Genomic DNA, 20,230 nt, shown 5'->3' on the forward strand with positions numbered 1-20,230 from the left:
TACAGATAATCCTGTGGTTACAGTAACAGTACAGTTTGTCCCGCTATTACAGTTAAAACAAAGCCAGAGCCTCGATTACAGCATCAGTACAGCTATTCCCACATTTACAGCTACAGTAAAGTCAGTCCTACGATTACAATAATTGTACAGCTAGTTTCTCGATTACAGTAACAGCAAATCAAGACCCATGATTACAGTAACATTACAGCTAATTCTGAGATTAAAGTTACAGCAAAGCCAGTCCCACGATTACAGTAACAGTACAGCTAGTTCCGCGATTACAGTAACAGCAAATTCAGACCCATGATTACAGTAACATTACAGCTAGTCCTGCGATTTAAGTTACACCAAAGCCTATTCCACGATTACAGTAATATTACAGTTAGTCCAGCGATTACAGTAACAGCAAAGCCAGACCCATTATTACAGTACCATTAAAGCTAGTCTAGTGATTAAAGTTACAGTAAAGCCAATTCCACGATTGCAGTGACAGTACATCTAGTTCCGCGATTACAGTAACAGCAAATCCAGACCCATGATTACAGTAACAGTACAGCTAGTCCCGCGATCAATGTTAAGCAAAACCAATTCCACAATTACAGTAACAGTACAGTTTATCCATTGCTTACAGTAGCTTTCCATCTAGTCCCAAATTTACAATAGCAAAGCCAGTCCAACGATTACAGTAACAGTACAGCTAGTTTCGCAATCACAGAAACGTCAAAGCCAGACCCATGAATACAGTAACATTAAAGCTTATCCCACGATTATAGTAACGTTGTGTTTTTTCATTTTCATTGGATATCTTTGCACCCATTTTATCAAAAAATATGAAAGTTGTCTAATAGTGAAAATAAATTGGATACAGACTTCTTGTCCAACACAATATAAGTGAGTCGTAAGCAAAATCAACGTCTTTTTTATTTATAACCTATCCATCAATTAAAAAAACGGATATGGAAAAAACTAAATCACTGTTATGTTACTAAATGCATGTATATTAGGTTATAAAACAGTATGCAAGTCTTTGCTGCAATTAATACTATGACATTTTAAATAGTTTCTCACACTGATGTAATGGTATAACAATACAATCAATTCAGGAACACATAATGTACTAATCTAATAGAAAATAAGTAGATAAAAGTGACTTATTTTATGTCAAAATAGCTCATTTTAAAATGTAACTATCCTAGTAATTACTGGTTGATAATATCCCGTAACTACACATGCAAATTGCCACGATTCTGTTTGATAAATTATTACCGGCCGTACACCATAATATAGAGGCATAATATAGAGGCATAATATTAAAAAGTCAATAGGTGAAGAAATGACGACACAGAGAAAGGAAATACACAGGTAGACAGACATAACTGGTAGACGTCAAGAAAACAGACGTGTGCTCTGCCACCATGACATAGCGATTAACAGCACTTCAATTCACTGTGGTTTAAATTAATTCCGAAGAATAGCACAATGAGGTACGGTAATCTACAGCATAGATTGGTGGTGGTGTTATTTGTAGACCAAGTAAAATCATACACATTGCATAGTTTTCCAAAGTGCAGGTAGTAGCATAATTGTAACCATTTAAACCATTGCCCATATAATAGTATGGTACAGCACCTGCAGCTTCTGCAGTATTGATGAGAACTGACGAGCTAATCGAATTCTGTGTAAAGCATACCTAAAGGAAAAAAAAGGAATTATTAGAGTTTGGTACAGTTTGTTCAGCTGTAGCAGTATTGATGAGAAGTCCAAAAGACGAGCTAATCGAAATCCACGTAAAGAATGAATAACACTACAAAAATCAAATTCCGCTGGTACTTCAAGTTATTTGTTATTAGTTTAAACTTACATTTCTGTGCATGCTCACATTTCAACTTACGCAACAACATCCATTTCATAACCTAATAAACCAGATTTAATGACGACATACTTACCAGCAACACAAGCTGTCATGAAACATGTAAGCGCTCCGGCAACTAGAGCTCTGACAGCTACGGAAGCTAAATCACTTTTGCGAGAAGGTGCCATGGGAGTAAGAGCCCCTAACTGGATACCAATACTGCTGATATTGTCGTATCCACACAGAACATATGTTGTTATGACTTCTGACCGATACTAGACAAAAATAGGAAAAAGAATAAGACGAGGACAATTTGTATTCAGAACTAATTTCATCTAAAAAATAATTGTTTTTTTCTAATATTTTGAAACGACCACTCGATGAGTGTTTTCTATGCATCAGTGACAATGTGTCTTAAACTTACCGAAATGCTCGGCTCAACACCATTGATTCTATTATCAACTAGTTCACCCAGTTTCTCATATGCCACAAATTCATTGATGAACAATTTAGTGCCAATGAGTCCAGCAACTATTCTGCAGTCTTCCGGCTCAATACCAATGAGAAAGGCAACAGGTGCGAAAAGGTAAGAGCAAATAGACTGTGAAGAAGAAAATGAGAGCTATGAATTAAGTAAATGTACATAAACTATTAGTTAATGTGATGGTTTTTTAGTTTATGTCTCCAACGACCTTGTCAAATGTCTTTAGTTATGTATTGTTGGAAATATTTCCAGGTTTTTATGCAGATTGGTAATTGCGCATAATTGCACTACCTCCAAATGCGTACACATATATATTGGTATTTTGTTATGATAAATAAGTAAGTTATAGATGACATTTATCACGATTTAGAAAACGCAACCCAATTTATCAAATTTAACATGCAGATCTGTTATTGTTATTATTACTAAGAGGTAATAAACTTTATGACAAGACCTGGGTTTGCAGTCAATTGTTTCTAACGCATATTGTTTGTTTAAAACGACATGTTTTTGTCTTTTGCTAGAAATTCTCAGCTTTGTAGTTTTCACTCGAAACTAATATACATCAAATTGAACAATCATTATTGTACATTTTTACAGTAGTACAGCAAAAAGAAAACATGTTCCGAATATTCTGGTTTTGTTTCCTGGCAGTTATACATTTGGTCTAAAAGCTTGAAATTAATAAACATTTTGTGGAGTAAAATCACTTTATGCTAAAAAAATACAAGTTTTACTGTTTTTCCCACTTCTGAACAAAAATTAATGGTATAATTGAGAAAACTGAAAATGAAAACAAACAGATTCACGGTAACTGTGATTGCAATTCAAGTGGTTTTGTTCGAAGAAAATTATGTAAAGTGACTATGATTGCAACACGCCGGAAAATGCTTAGGAAATGTTTTTTTATCAGTGCGTTCATTAGCCACATAATGTGAACTGATGCATAGTGTACTAAATTTCAACGTGGTATAGTAATAATTAGCAGTGTTGACACTTTAAGTGTTCTTGATTTTGTTTTCAAATTTTCCAATATTCACATTTGATTATATCATTCCTAAATATTGACATCACCGAATTTCGGAAGCAAAATATATGTTTTAACAAAATCTCAGTTAAACATTAAGATGACCCAGCAGTAAATAGTGATTTGTATGGTATTATATGGAGTCTGGGTAAAATTGCAGCTCGCATGTATAACCATACTAAATAAACTAAAATACCTTCAAACACAATTCAAACTCACAATTCGTATCATTATTGAACTTTGTGACAAATATACCAAGTCCGGGAATATTTTTGAATCAACACATTGGTAAGGATATGTCCACAAGTATGATTTGTTCTTAAATAATGCTAGCTATAATAATGCCTAATGTATTCGTCAATTATTTGGTTATTGGTTAGTTAGCTGTTCAACAATCTAATAATGTTACATAATGCTGCAAAAGCTTTGAAACTTACCTCAAAACTAAGGTTTTCTATTCCGACCATATCTCCTACCCAATCAAGGAAGGCATTGAATAGTGCCAGTAACGCAATGAATGCAATAAGATTAGCTATAATATTAGCGACTAATGGAACAGCCTGGCACGCACCGCTTGCTGCTGCTTCAAGGAAATTTCTGTCTTCTCTGTAAACGAGACTTTGTGTTATTTTATTGCAGATAACAGTTGAGATAAGCTAACATTTCATCGACGATTTTAAGGACGAGCTATTATTCCTACTAAGGTTCATGCAAAATAAACTTGCAGTATGAAATTCGAAAAAATGGAAATACAATTACGTTAATTAAAAATAAAATTGACGTTTTTGATCTTTCTTTTTTTGTGAAGTAGCTGTTATGATGTAATTATGTTTTCCATATATTTGGCAAATGTTTTTTATCTGTGTCTCAGGTCTGTTATTTTCTAACACATATTTTTTGCACGTTTTTTTAAGCTAGTTGTTGTTTTTTAAGTTTTATAACCCAAACAAGTATAGATTGTTCTCAGTTTAGTATCCCTTTTCAACAGAAATTAAAAGCTTATGTGATGATATTATGTATACCATATACAAAAGGGCTGGTGAATTAGTGAGGATGTGTAATGTGCATCTAAAGCAGAGATTTATACTCTCAAAGTGGCTCTAGTTAATATTATTTCACTGCGCTGTGTTTGCTTCTGCTAGTAGTGTATTGTCATTTGCAAAAGCATACACTGACATCCGTCTATTGTTTAATTGCTTAATTTATCGACTAATTATTGGTTCATTACCATGCTTATTTCTAGACATGGATAATATACACAAAATGGGTGTGCTTCTATTGTTATTATTGACTTTGTTACTGATATACCAAGTCCGGGTTCTAAATTTCAAATTGATTACAATCCAGAACAAAAATTAGGTAAGATATTTTAATAGATACACGAACCACATTTTATGATAATTGGTCACATGACGGACTTTTGCCAAATCAAATGACTAATTTTGCATTTCTTAACTGTAGTAACTGCTTTATTCCTGAACTGCTTTATTAGAAGTTATATTTGACCAGTGTGCCCACCCTTATTCCTGAACTATCTTTCCGTTCTATTTCTGAACAATCACCGCACTGCTCTATTTACCCAGTTTACCCAATTATATACATTGGACAGTATACCCACATTTTCCCAGAACTGTTTTCCTACAATATCCCTGAACAGTCAGCCCACCCTCTATCTGGAATTTCTGCCCAATATTATTTTTGAACATTTTACCCAGCCTATTTCTGTACCAGTCCACCCTATTAGTAAATTTTCAACCCACCACTACTCTCTGCCCACTCAACCCATTTCTGAACCACCTTCCAATATTTTCCCATTTTTTCAATCCTTAATTTTCTGAGTTGTTTAGCCACACTATAGCTGAACTCTATACTCACTCAATTCATGAACTGTCTACCCACTTTATTCATGAAATATCATCATATTCATCGACTTTCTACATATCCCATCACTGAACAAGTACCAAACTCATTTTTTAACTGTCTACCCGCCATCCCACATTGCTGAAATGTCTATCCGGTCTATTATCGAACTACCTAAACATCTAATACCTGGAATGTGTATCGGCCTCTTGTCCATACTTTCTAACCATCTTATTCATGTTATGTTAACGATCCTATTCCAGTACAGTTTACAGTTATTTCTAAGCATACAATTTCTTCAACTGACTATCTACTACCGTCTTGAAAAATGTACTCACCCTATTTTTGAACTTGACCACATTATTCCCACACGATGTATGTAACATGTTATAAGACGACACATATACTATATTACCCGGCAATATGCTCATCTTCCTGAAATGTGTATCCACGTCATTTTTAAATTGTTTACACACCTGGATGACCAAATTACCCATGAACTGTTACTACCTCCATACTATTCCTGGACTATCTATCGATGTTATTTATTTACTCTTGTATTATTTCCTCTCCGTCTAGCCTTTCTTCCTGTTTATTTTCGTTTTTTAATTCTGTCGTCCCACTCGATTGTACATCTGTTTATTTGCCTTATTGACTAATTCATTACTGGAGCCGTAGCAGGATTATTTAGCTACCTTATTCTTGAATTGCTTACCATAGGTTAGTAACTGTATATCAACTATGTTCATGACGTGTCTCACAACCTTTTCCTAGGTAAATCTATCCATTTTATTCTTTGACAGTTTACCAACTCAATTCATTGAAAGTGCTCCCACATATATCTACCCTCCTTAATTTTAAACTCCATACTTCCTGGCCAGTCGTGAACATTCAACAAACTTTCTTTGCAAGCATCAACTCTCTACGTTACATGTCTACCAATACTATGCCTAAACTTTGTCTGTCTACCCACACTACTTTGAATCAACTTTATTCCTGAACTGTATACTCAGTTTCACCCTCAGTAATGAACACATTATGCCTGAACTGGCTACCAAGCAACTATTTGTCCATCATATTCCAGAACACTCTACCCCCTCTATGCAACAAATGTTTACCCAATTTTTTTTTCTGGACAGTCAACCAACAATATTCTCAGACATAATGCTGTTTAGTGTTGACTCCTACTACAAATGTTAATATAAATATTAATAATATTGCATAGTAATTTTCTAGACTACAGTATGACAAATAAACACAACTTTGGCCGTGGAATTACAACCTCTCTAGTCCCAATACACATCGTTCAAAATGATTAGACAAATAGCATGTCTCTTTCCGGTGAACACAAAAATTAGAACTTACGTCTTTCCTATGTTATTGACAACAATCTCTGTGTCCATTGTTTTGCCAAATCGTGTCTCAGGGTAGAACAACTTAGATATACCAAGGGCTGCCGGTGCGGATATAACTGACGCTGATATGAGATGGGAAGCACTGATTCCGAAGGCGATGTATGCACCGAGAGTGCTACCTGCTACAGTGGCAAAGCCTCCTACCATAACGGCGTGCAGTTCTGATTTTGTCATATCTTTTATAAATGGCTTGATGATAAGAGGAGCTTCAGACTAAATGAAGTTCATAAAAAATAATAACGTACATTTTAATTTATTAGATCTAGAGGTTTTACACCTACCATTTATATTTGATAGGATAACGCAATCTCAATTTAGTAAATAACAGAACATGGATGTTTTCAAACAACGTTTGATTGTTGCTTCTCGCAAAGATTTAGTCACTTAGTCATTCACCTCCAGCAACACATGTGCATATAATTCGGGACATTTCTAATCCAATCCAGATTAGCTTCTATATATAAATGGTCGCGAGTAAGTCATTACACTATTTCAACAACATGATATTCGATAGTTTGTCGTGAATTAATGATCTGAATATTTCAATTTGCTCTAACATCAAACTGTGTGTATGTATGGATGTAGTGGATAAATGGTATTATAAGAATCTATGCAGCATATTGAACCTTTACAATTCATTGAAACAAAATAGTTAAGGTTCGGGTGTGATTCCTTGTTTCAGCATTCGAGTGAATCTCATCATTGCACTGGAATGACACAATACCACCTAACTACTCGATAACACAAGTCGTTTTATGTTTAGACACTGAACACTGAACTAGTGCAAATCAAAACTCGGGTTGGCCTTTGAAATCCAATTAATATGACAAGATTAATTTAGTATAATCAACATTCAGCAACTAATCATAATTTTTTGGTAAATTACCTTGCATTTTTTTGGTAACATAATGGACCACATTACCTACATACCTGCCCAACAAAAATGTTTCCAGCTGCATTTAACGATTCGCATGGCGATGTATCCATGGTAACCTCAAACAGCCAGGCTACTTTTATGATTACCCACTGCATGATACCGAGGTAATAACATATTGCTATAAAACATGCAAAATATATGACGACTGGCATTACCTGGAACAAAATGAAATGTCATTACATTTGACGTAGTGAATTAAATAATATATTACCAATTATATTCTGATTAGGCAATAAAATACGTTGCCAGGTGCTGAGTAATACTACACTACTGAAACAGTTACATTTGTTATATACACTGCTTAACTATAATTAAAAGTTCAACAAAATATGTAAAATGTCGTAATTTAAAATTAAATATACGGGCGTTAATAATTTAACTAAAAATTAAAATTGATTTTTACTTCCTTCCTTTTGACAACACAAGCGTTGATGCGAGTCGCATAAAATACATATTAAATACACTTAAAGTCGAATAATATGGTACAAACATAATATTAGATGAGTCTTATTGCTTATTGTTTCTCACCGCAAATGCGAAGTAATGCTCTTGGAAGTTCTCTCCAAATACAAACGCAGCTCCATAATCCGAGAATGATAGGAACTTCTGTACAAAGTCACCAAGCCATTTAAATAGTTCGAATCCAACTTTAGTACGCAGAATAAAAACGGCAAAAATGAACTGAAGTCCCAGCCCCCATAATACGGGGCGCCACCTTACCTATGAAAAAAGACATAATATGAATCTGTTATGAATGTTGTTGTTGAGATTAAGGTACGCCATAGTGTATAATATGGAATATGGAATATGTATACAAATATACACATTGATCCAAAGAGTAATAAATAAGTCCCCAACAACAACACTTGACCTTTTACGCTCCCTAACGTAATTATCACATGCATACCTGATACAATAGTGAACTGACCTGCAATATATTTTAACTTGTAAATGCAGAAATTGTAAACTACTACACGTACCACTTATATCAATATATTTGTATTTGTAATATGCGATGCATAATCTGTTATTATTGATTTAAATGTAATGATTCCACCATCCTGCTTCAAATAAACGGAAATTTAAGGTAGTTCGGCATCATTATAATCAAAACGTACCCAGCAAGAGAGGTTGGGTTACTTTAATGTTCCATATTCTGAAATAAAGATATATGATCACCGAACACTTTTTTTTCACAAAGCGATCTGGAAAATTTATCAAAAAGGTGTGTTTTGAATAGTTTACAATTGGTACTTATGAAAATCTCATATATCAGAAAATCTCATATCTCATTTTTTTCCATTGACCTATGCTGAAACATATGTAGTGTCATGAGGGTTATTTATGACTGTCTCGAAAAATGGAAGAACTTCGATTATTAGTATGGGTTATCGATGGAATAATGTGACATGAATTGCTGTGGAAAATATTTCCCAATAGCCGATTTATGGATTTTTTGCATGTATTGCTTTTGAAAACACATCCTTCTTTTTCTGTGCAACTTATGCATGTATGTGAATCAGTACACACAAAATTTTGAATGATTTATTGTGATCAATTCTATGGTAGCTAACTAACTTAATGTCTACAAATGTCTACTTGTGACATACAATATGGTTGGTCTATTGATCAGTGAGGTGTTATCTACAGATATTGATTTAATGCTACACACTTACCGCACCCGGGTACTTTGAAAAGACAAATCCGAATGAAACAAAGACACATGCCCCTAAAGCTGACATCAACTGTGGCGGGTAATCCTTTGCTTCAAGTATTATGAACACTACCAGTCCAACGACCAATATTATATAAAGAGGCCTAATAAAACAAAGTCATATTTGGTTGAAACAAATAAACTAAACTGCAGTTAATTATATTTACACTCAGAGCCATAGTATAAGCGTTTTGCGCATATAGAGTTACCTTAAGCTTAATTTAATTTTAAAGAGGGTCGCTATTCTGCCAAGTTTGAAGTTCTTAGTTATTACTCCCTTATAGTTCATACAAACATGTGCTATGAAATTGACCTTTGTTTTGAACATTTACAGGATATGTGAGCCTCATGGAGAACATGTGTGCCAAGTTGAAGGTCTTAGCTATTTTGCTCCTGTAGTCATATAACGAACATTCATAAACCTACACATTCAAGTTGCTTTTTGTTTTAAAAATGTGCAATGTCTTGTCAATCGCAGTGAAAATTTGGGTGGCAATTACTTTTCTATGCAGCTATATTGTATAGTACTGTTGACTTTTTTACCATCGAGACTTGCCACTACATGCGCAGTTGGATAAATAAGTAATATATGTTACAAGTTTAAGGTTTCTAGCGCCCCCCCCCCCCGTAGCGAAAATCACAAACACATACTGTTGACTTAACCTTTTGTAACTGTGCGAAGGTTTTAGCAGACACATGGCAATAACTTACCAACGCTTTGGCTGTTTTACCAAGTAGTACACAACTGAAAGAACCTATGACCCTAAAATGTAGCAAGGTCTTGTGAATAGTGTACATATTTTCTTTCTGAGTTATACACATTTATATATATATATAATACTTATTTACATACAAACATTATTACGTACACTTCACAAGAGTTAATTTACAAATCAATGTGTCAATGTATATTTGCCAAATATAAATCCATGGGATGAATTGATTCACTTTAAAAGTCACATGGTTCGTAGTTATTACTACCACAGGTGTACGTCCCCTTTGAGTGTCGTTTAGTTTTATTTGTTGGTGAGAACATGTCAGCTTACCATTTATATATCCACCAGTATTTCTTAAGAACACCACAACATGGTACGATGCAGGCTTTGTCAATTTGATCTCCACATCTATCTCGTATGAGGGCGTAAAACAAAAAACACAACGTCAATATAGTGAAGACCAACATTTCGGTGACATTGTTGAAGTCGTACCAGCAGGCATAGATAAAATAGGCGCAAAATGCCAAGACGCAAATGGCGGCGATTGTTGTTTTAATTCGGTCCTGGTTTTCGGAACACCATCGGCGAGCTGATAGAACACCATCTCCAACTTTCTGGTAAAAAAATAAAAACATATGATTAAGTGACAAATATTACGATTTGGTCATAATTGAAAACAATTTCACTGGTACGATTTGTTTGAATTGAAGGATTTTCATTTTTTCTGCTATGCTTTGGTGTCGTGGTTTAATTTAGTATTTCATTTACAAAGAATTGAAATCTCATGTTGAAAATCTAACAATAACACGAGAAAGCTTCATGATGTCGCAAAAGTATTCAGTAAATAGCCCAGTTTTCATTTTCCGAGTCTTCAAACATAAAAAGGAAATATCCCCAATTATCTAAGAACACTGACTGCATTGAAAATAGATATGCATAATTTAACTTATTTAGTCATTATATATAAACCTTTGTTGTTTAGAGACGAACATTGCACATTGATCTGTTGTGAAATATGTAGGATACTAGGTATTTTTGGTGTAATTTGTAGGGTACACACCAACATGTCCTATACGCAGTTAATTACTTTGTTTTTATGACGTTATTTCTATAAATAGAAACATGTGACTACAAGGCAGGTTCTGGTATAGGTAAAACAGAAGTCAAGATACTGATGCCAGGCTAATAATATTATGCTTTATTTGCAATGACCTCAAAAAATACACTTCAATGTATGGCAAATTAGATTAAGACAGTGCTTGCCAAGCCTCTAGCTGTTTGTCACATAGGCACAAAAAAACTTAATAGAGACTGGGTTGAGACAATTGTGACATCAATCTCTGTGGTAATGAATGGCATGTCCCCTATTTCCACAATCTCCAGCTCTACATATCCTTGGCTTATACAGTTACATTGTATGGGACGGAGTCTTACATCAGAACCAAGCGTCAGAAAAGGGCAATCACTGGTTCAAGAAGCACATGTAAAGCTAAATAAGAACTCGGTTTTTGGGAATTGAGAATTTGAGAATGTCCCCAAGCGAGTGAATATCAAGCTTGTGTGTGTGTACAAATGAAGATAACACACAGGGGGCATTGCTTAATGGATGCCAAACAGATCGGAAAGCTTTGACTGGTTTCTATGGAGGAATAACGCGGCTGCCTACAAATATAGTTGAAGCATAGCTTATTCTAAAGTCTTTGTCCAAGCTGCACCCAATTTTGAACGAGGAATGACATACAGCCTCATGATGCCAATCTGTTCTGTCATCGAGACACATCTCAGATACGTTTGGCCTGCCCCCTCACTGCATTGAGTGTAGCCACTCAGAATGTAAAAAGTGGATAAAATACCTTTCATAGATGAAAATGCATGATCCAATTCCTTTAGGTAAACTTGAGACAATAGTGCAATAATAAGGATAACTACTTTTGCTGCAGATTTTGCCAATGTTTGCACTTTATGAGTACGCTCAAGTTTATTATTATACTTCGTTTTCATATTTACGTTTAATTTTAATGCTATTGGAACTTACCCTTGAGCATCCCGTGCCTTCATAAATCTCCATCTCGTCATTTGATGAATCATAATTTGGTGTTTCTGTGATACCGATATCTTCAGTAACTGCCACGTTAGTTTGAGTTTGATGTTGCAACATAGATCCATCCACCTAAAAAATATACTGTCTTTTACAAATATACCACGTATCAATATATGGATACCCAATAGTAGTAATACGAATAAAGTCAACGTCAAACAAACAAACAAACAAACAAACATCGAATTATATAATATACAATCATTATGTTAATACCTGTTGAGGGTTAATTGGTTCTAACTCAATACCATTTTCGCCAACCTGAAAATAAATATTTATATATTAAAAGTGAGCATTAACATCTGGCATTATCTCTGTGTGGCTGCAATTAAACAATCCACATAGGCAATTACGTATACGTTACCAACTGCATTAAATCTGTATTACTTTGTGCTTACTTTGCGTACTGTTAAACAACGGGATTACTACAAATACATTTATCATTTTTCGTATCCAACCAAAATGAAAGAATGATGAATAACTATACAAATTAGAAATGCGCAACAAAATTAACTATTCAACAGAATTATTCTATCATGAAACATTGTAAGAAGGCTGCAGAAATGTCCTGCAGGTTCCAAAAATCAAAAGAATACGGAAATACAGCAGCAGCCATTGAAGATTCTAATCCGCTAAAATACACATCTTCCTCTACCAGAAAATTAGAATAAAAAGCAAATGTTCAATGAAGACATAGCTCGCAATCATAGGGACGCCATACACATCAGAAGAAAATTTGTTTTCAATAGTACAGATCATTATACTATTAGATTAGCCCGTTTACTTTACTGTGATTGGAATGGTGATTTGAACTCTGAAGATTGTAATGGCGAAACGTATTTATTCAGTCATCAAAAACTAACATATCAATTAATAAAGATATACAAACGGCAACAGTTTACAATGTGCTCCTACACAAAGTACGACTAATGTGCAACGCTATCAATCTATTTAATGACAGATGGGTAATAAATCAACACCAATGGTTGTCAAGGTGGAACGCGGCAAGGAAACTCTAACCGCTTGTCTGGTACATTAAATGCAGTCAAAAATATATATTCAAGGTGAATAGACACGCCCACGTCATCACCCCAAAAGGTGCAGCCAGCTTGGATTAACAAAACATATATCAGTTCGTGAGTTCGAACCCTGTATTTTGTTGCAATATTTGTCTGTCTGTGTGTATGTACAATTTTTAATTCAACTTAGTGGTGCTTTTTGCATGGTGGACTGGTACACATGTCGCCGTGATCAATCGTAACTAAGTACAGTTCATTCAAAACAACAAAATTTACAAGTTAATTAGAATTATTTTATCATAGGTAATGGCTATAGATTTTCGTACAACGTAAGATTAAAACAATAAAAGAACACAAAAATACAGAAGTGGCCATTGAGGGCGTAGCGCATTCTCGTTTTTAGTATCAGAATATGCTCAAATAAATACAAATGCTCAATAAAGACAAAGCCTAGACTAATGAGGGTGCTATACACAAAGATGTTTTTTTAAATAGTAAACCGAGGTATACCTCTTTGTCGTAAAACACTAATTAATGAATGACAACTCATTCATTCATTAAAATTAATTATCAATGAATTGAGAACATACAACATATAAACTTACATTAAAAAATATTCAATAGTAATTGGGTCATACAATCAAACAGGACAACGGTTGGTAACATTTAGTTTAGCCCGGTGTTTGTATTAATTACTGACATGGTCATGTCCTGCTGGTGAATTTGTACCAATTTTTAAAAAGTTGATTTATTCATGTTTTTGGCAATGTTTACATACCAAAATTCTGATTTTGTATACCGGACGAGAATACATGTTGCTCAATTTCTTTCATGGGTCGAATCTCCGTGTGAGTTTTGCGTACATATTAACAGTTCTCAAACTATATTCAGAAGGCCGATGAGATATGCTTATCTATTCAAGTAAACACTTTATAATCTTCTAGCCCAGTTCCCACTATGCGTGTTACAAGACCGAGTGATGAAGTAATGGCGTATCGTGCTGTGCGCAAATAGTTTGTAAATAATTAACAAGAGATATTTATTTGTCATAAATGATTGCGCTACCAACAAGGGGAAACTCAGGACACTTAGATCGTTGACCCCCGCCAAACGTCACACATAAAACACCAGTTTGATTAGGTTAGCTTGATTAGGTTACGACAGCTTGATATAGCATGCAGTGTATTCGCTACTGAAATGACTAGTTGCGCATGCATAATTCGAATCACCATCACAAACAAAAAACGTGTAACATAATTCTACAGAATTTAATTCTGCACACAAATAAAGCCTAGTATAATAATAGTCAGACCGACCTGTCCAGTCACAAACTTCTTTCGGAAAAAATATTTTCACCATACACTGAAGAAAACCTGAAGGTAAGTATTCAAAATCACAGGAACGTATACGATCATATAAATATGAAAAACGAGCTCGAACTCACAACTCAGATAATACGCCTCGCCAATGTAAGCTTCTGCACTTGCGCATACAATATGATAGATCTAAAAATTGATGATTCATAGTCGGGTTTTGTCGGCGTTTTATCGGAGAATCAACTATAACATTTTCTGCTCAAAAAGGTATCTTGTATGTTCTATCAGGGGGAAATCTTCTCTCTCTCAGGGGTTCTCCACACTTGTCAGGGGGGAATCTCGTCTCGTCTCTATATCGTCCCCTTGAGGTACGGGATCGGGAAAGTCACTTTAACTTTACAATCAAATAAGGCACACACAACGAAATACGTTTCAGCTCTCGTCTTAGTCGATCTTTTGGAGCACTCTATAAGACACAGCGCCCTGGGGAAAAGTCTCCAAGACTCTCACAAGGCTGAACCAAGACTCGCCCAAGACTGGACTGCCTCAAGGCTCGCCCCTGGACTCTCTCGGACTGCGTCTGTCGTGGAGTATTCGCCAAGACCAACTCAAACTCTCTTTATTCATTTTCAAAACTCTAACCAATTACAAAGCAGTAAAAAGACTCTAGGGCGTAACCTTCAATCATAAAGCCAATCACACTAAGTACTGAATACGTCATATCTTTTGATTAATCGTTCACTACATTAATAACTATGGATATAAACTGTCAGAATGGCGACGATTATCTCGTAATTAGTTCCAAATCACTGAGCCAAGTTCCGTCCAAAACTTCAAATAGGCCTACACGATGACAGACATAACACAGCAATTCAGCTAATAATCAGCTAATTAAGTCGGTCAACGGATACGCGAAAACAAATTCATGACAGTTCGATGTGAATACTTCAGGAGATAATCATCGAACCACACGGTGTACGTAGTACTCATTACAGGATTTGTCTTTTAGCGACGTCTAGCGCATCTAATTATTTCATCAATGTAATTTTATTACACTTTGTGTAACGTACATCAATTAAATTGTTTATTTAGACGGAAAGGTTATATTGCGTTTCATTTAGCTGCAGTTGATTCCCTTGTGCATGCGCGTCATGTATAAATAGTCAGAACCCCGAAAGTATATCTGCCAAACGTCGCAAATCTGTGGTGAAACGTCACAAGACTTTTACTACGCGTATTATTTGCGTATTATCAAGTTATCAATTATCAAGTTCCATGTATGAACACTGGTGTATAGAGGCGGCGGAGCGCCAGTTTAGCCAAAATCGGCTAGTAAGGCGTCATATGACATAGGTCTGTGCTGGGACAGCGCTTCCTGTGACGACACAACGGGTGGGACGTCTTTGAAAGAAGTTCTACTCTGACTCATCGACCAATCAACGACGAGGAAAAATTCGCGTGGTGGAAGAGTTATATTCATAGAATTAAAACTCTGCCTGGGAGATTGCATCGTGATTTCTGAAATGTCGGTCGCCCATAGCTAGTTGATACCTATACAAATATTAAACGTGACAGTAATTTCGGAAAGAATTCTTGAATATAAATACGCATAAACCATTGGAAGTGCGAGGAAGCAGCTACTGAATGAATAGAGAACATTCTGGACGTTGTCATTGAAACTTGGACAGGAGAGATCTTGCGATAAAAAATGTTTGTTATATTCGGTATAGTAATATCATGATTGACACAGGCCTCGGTCGATATACAGATTTTCGGGTCGACAAATATATATACACTTTATTCAGGTATCCTCGAAAATGTTTTCAAATTTGTTTGTATCCAAATCATACTGGTCCTAGGTGTAGGTAACACACTAGAGTGATGAAACAATGACGTATCTTGTTGTGTCCAAATATTTTGTAAATTATTAGCCAATGACATGTATTTGTTAACACTTATCATCAATGTATCTACATACTAGGTAAGATTGCGTTACCATAAAGCGGGTGAAACTCCGGTCAGTTAAATCATTGACCCCACCATAAAGGTGCAGTCTCTTGAGGTTATTCTAGCAGAATCGAACACTGTTTCCGGTTTTCATAAACAATATCGTTTTCTGAACTAGTTTTAACAAGAACATGATAAAATCAGTAAGAAAATGATATATAGCCCATTGAAAATTGGAGAATCCGCAAAATATGATGTGGTCAGTGTAACAAGTGCTTTATGATAACACACTTCAAACATCGGCCTGTTTTTGCTAAGCCTGGTCGACAGGCACGCGTCTTAAATCAAAATGCCAATTTCAGAGAGGGGTACTTTTGTAGGGGTAAATTTTGTTTTCATTCTGGCACAGGTGAAATGTATGTTTTTGCCAGAAATGTCGTATTAAAGACTTTTTAAGCTATTAATCCCGTTATACAATATTATTATTCAAACCCTTAATTCAGTCAGGATGAACAGAGTGTTGCGGGATTTTGGAAATATTCTACTACTTTCGCTGTACGTTCGAGTACAGTGAGTTCAAATATGGTACAAAACGTTGGCCAACATTACGGGTAACTACACATGTGGCTTAATTCATGTCACCGAAACCCTCTGAGAGCTTACATCTTAAAAACGGACTTCACATTTAGGATAAAGTATTGGGGTCAAAATATATTCTCTCAGGCACAAGGCCGAAAAGCAATGCATATTATTTTATCGAATGCTTCATAGAAGTAAAAATAATAATCTTCTGGGCTGGCCTCAGACATCCTTAAAGTTGTATTTATTTTTTTCTATCTGTAAATATTACTGGTCTTAAGTGCTGATGTGTGCTAACAAACTGAGTGAGGAAACATCGATGTATCCTGTTTTTGTTTTTTTTCAAATAGTTGAAAAGGAATGTAACTACAGGAGTTAGCGTTCGTCGTTACCAGAGTAGATAACTGACCACCATGATCAACTCATGTCTCAGTTTCAGTACCAGGTGTTCGGAATGAGTAAGTATACCTTACTGAGTATACACACCAATCGTAATTGGTATCTTATCGCAATACATGACAAGTTATAAGTGATTTGTATAGAGTCGATCAAAATTAAAATCATTCATAACGCATAGCGTGTGAACCATTAAGTTAATCCCACCATTTTTATAGTGCCACAATGTTTATCAAAACAATTTTCAAAAGTTAACATTATTGTTAACAATTGCGATAACTGAATGGCCGTGCATCGACTGGACCCAGATAAAATGTTGTTTGTAATATGTCTTATTGAGTATGGATTTCCAATACAAATTAGATAAAAAATTATCAATAGTCTTCAGTGTAATACCAAAGTCAAATTATTGTTGTTTTTTTCGTTATTAGAAATTGTTTAATATTAAAGTGAAAATGAGCTGCTATTTATTTCCATCTGAGTTAGGTTTTAGTTCATTTATTAGGCATTGATATTGTTTAAGAACAAAAATTTTGTTTAAAGCTTTTTCTGCTAGAACCATGTTATTGATTATTGTTTCTCTTAATAAAATGATAATCTGAATTATTTTTGCCGTCATGCTAGATGTTGCGAATATTCTAAATATGAAGATAATAACTAAAAGAATTCGGTAAAACAAAGAATCTCGAATAAACTGGATGGAGCATGATGAAATTTATGTGAATGATATACATTCATTGTGGTGTAAATGTGCTCACTTTTATTAAAAGCGTTAATTATTAAATTTCTTATGTGTGTGGTATTTGTTTTGCCGGACAACACAGGGCTATATTGGGTAAGAACTGTAATCGCCCTGTCAAAATACCGATAAGCTATGCACATTAGTAGAAATGATAATTGTCTAGCCTGGTCTCATTGCGGCATCCTCGATGTTGTATTCAATGGACCCTGTATTCAAATTACATTGGTCACATGTGTAGATATGCACTAACAAACTAGGTGATGTAAGAATAACGTTTCCAAATAGTTTGTAAATGATTAGCCAGTGATATTTAATTGTTAACACTTGTCATCAGAGTACCATCAAGGGGGAAACTCAGGACACTTGAATCGTTGACCGTTTAATTGGGTTAATCGAACGAAGTCAGATATTGTTATGTTCCACTTAAAAAAATGTAATAATCTACATATTTGTTTTTGCGTCAAGGTAGATTTAGCTAACATCCTTAATACGGTGAATAACTATAAAAACCCTCGTTATACCCAATCAAAAAACCTCCAACCACGTAACAAGACGTACCTATTTACAAGACAGATTTTATTCGAAATGTCGACTACTCTATTTATACGGCAAAGAGCGGGAGTCGGCCGAACGTTTATTCTTGAGTCAACTCGTGTTAGAATATATGGCAATAACAGGATTACGTCATATATAAAACACGACACAAATGAAATTTCTATAGTTGCCAGAAAAGTTGTACTAGTGAGTGAGTGATGTCTGGGCTCACTGTATATTCGGGTATTCTTGAAGTTGTATTCAAATGTTTCTGTCCGGAAATCTTATTAATTAATTAATAAGTATTAATATTTTGTTGATGATTAACCAGTGTCATTCATTTGGTAACACTTGTTATCAGTGTACCTTCAGATTGCGTAAGGTTGCGTTACCGTCAAGCGGTTGAAGCTCCGGTCACTCAGATCATTGACCCCTTCATAAAATACCAGTTCCTCAAAGTTAGTCTAGCAAAATCGAATACTGTTTTTGTTTTTCATTAACAACTTCGTTTTCTGAACAACTTTTGTCGTTCTCGGGCAAACTAGATTTCGCAAACATTTTAAATATAATGAAATAACTACAGAACGTATATTAAAAAAACACAAACATGTAACCACACGTAAATATTTACAGATAATTGCATTAATTGAATAGTTGTGTTGTCTAACATGATGCCTGTACTGTCAGCGCTTCAAATGTCGCAGAAAAACAGCATACTTATGTTAACACATTGCAAATATCAGGCCGTTTTTGCTACGCCTGGTCGATCAAAATGTCAACTCCGGCAAAATTTTTTCAGTTCAAAATGAGATATAATAGTTAGGTAGGAGATAAAAAACCAAAAAAGTCGAGTTGAATAGTTCACTGGGTTCAAATATGGTTCCGAATGTTGGCCAATTACGTAAAATAACTATCAAATGATATATCATGCCACTTTTATATAGAAGATCGGAGACAAATATATCATCGGGTGTGATGAAACTTTTTTAGACTGATACTTATTAATGAGGTGTGGATGTGATGGCTTTTGATTAAAAGCATTAATTATTCACATGACCTTGTCGTGCTAGTGAATTTGAACAGATTTCAAAAATACATTTATTTGTAATTTGTTGCTGTTTGTTGAATTTGGGATGTTTTAGGATTAAGTACACGCGTGCATTAACTAATGTCTTCTAATCCCTACGGTCCAGGGCACAGTACGGGGGACAGTTAGTATTTGCCCAATCACAAGGCTTATTAGCCACGCATGTTTATTTCCAATAAAGAGTACATACCTTGAATGCTTCATTAGAGTACACATTGTGATCATTTTGCCAAGTCTCACTGTTTTCAGACATCCTTAGAGTTGTATCCAACGCTTCTTGCTTGCAACTCGTATCGGTCGTATGTGTGGAGATGAGCTATGAGTGATGAGTGATAAAATGATGGCGTACCTCGTGGCGTCCAATTAGTTTGTTAATGATTAACCATTTAAATGGTAACACTTTTCATCAGTGTATCTGTAGTATAAAACTATTCAGAAGGTAATTCTGTTTCATTTTAATTTGTTCGGGTTTCATTAGGTCTCTATATTATATTATAAATAACTGAC

The 20,230-nt window shown here is 35.0% G+C and overlaps 1 protein-coding gene across 1 annotated transcript; it reads right to left on the bottom strand.

Annotated features, from left to right (window-relative positions):
• Window positions 1-1,664: 1,664 nt before the first annotated feature.
• Window positions 1,665-19,976, bottom strand: LOC100369314 (solute carrier family 28 member 3-like). The gene is made up of 12 exons (XM_078008321.2): window positions 19,914-19,976; window positions 12,320-12,364; window positions 12,041-12,175; window positions 10,336-10,619; window positions 9,252-9,393; window positions 8,104-8,295; window positions 7,569-7,730; window positions 6,589-6,851; window positions 3,801-3,969; window positions 2,277-2,453; window positions 1,947-2,127; window positions 1,665-1,690 (listed from the first exon to the last, which is right to left on the bottom strand). The coding sequence occupies exons 1-12, from the start codon at window positions 19,974-19,976 to the stop codon at window positions 1,665-1,667; spliced, it is 1,839 nt and encodes a 612-aa protein (XP_077864447.1).
• Between the last annotated feature and the right edge of the window lie 254 nt (window positions 19,977-20,230).

This window comes from Saccoglossus kowalevskii, chromosome 12 (genome assembly GCF_978046115.1).
Source record: "Saccoglossus kowalevskii chromosome 12, keSacKowa6.1, whole genome shotgun sequence".
Classification (NCBI taxonomy): Eukaryota; Metazoa; Hemichordata; class Enteropneusta; family Harrimaniidae; genus Saccoglossus; species Saccoglossus kowalevskii.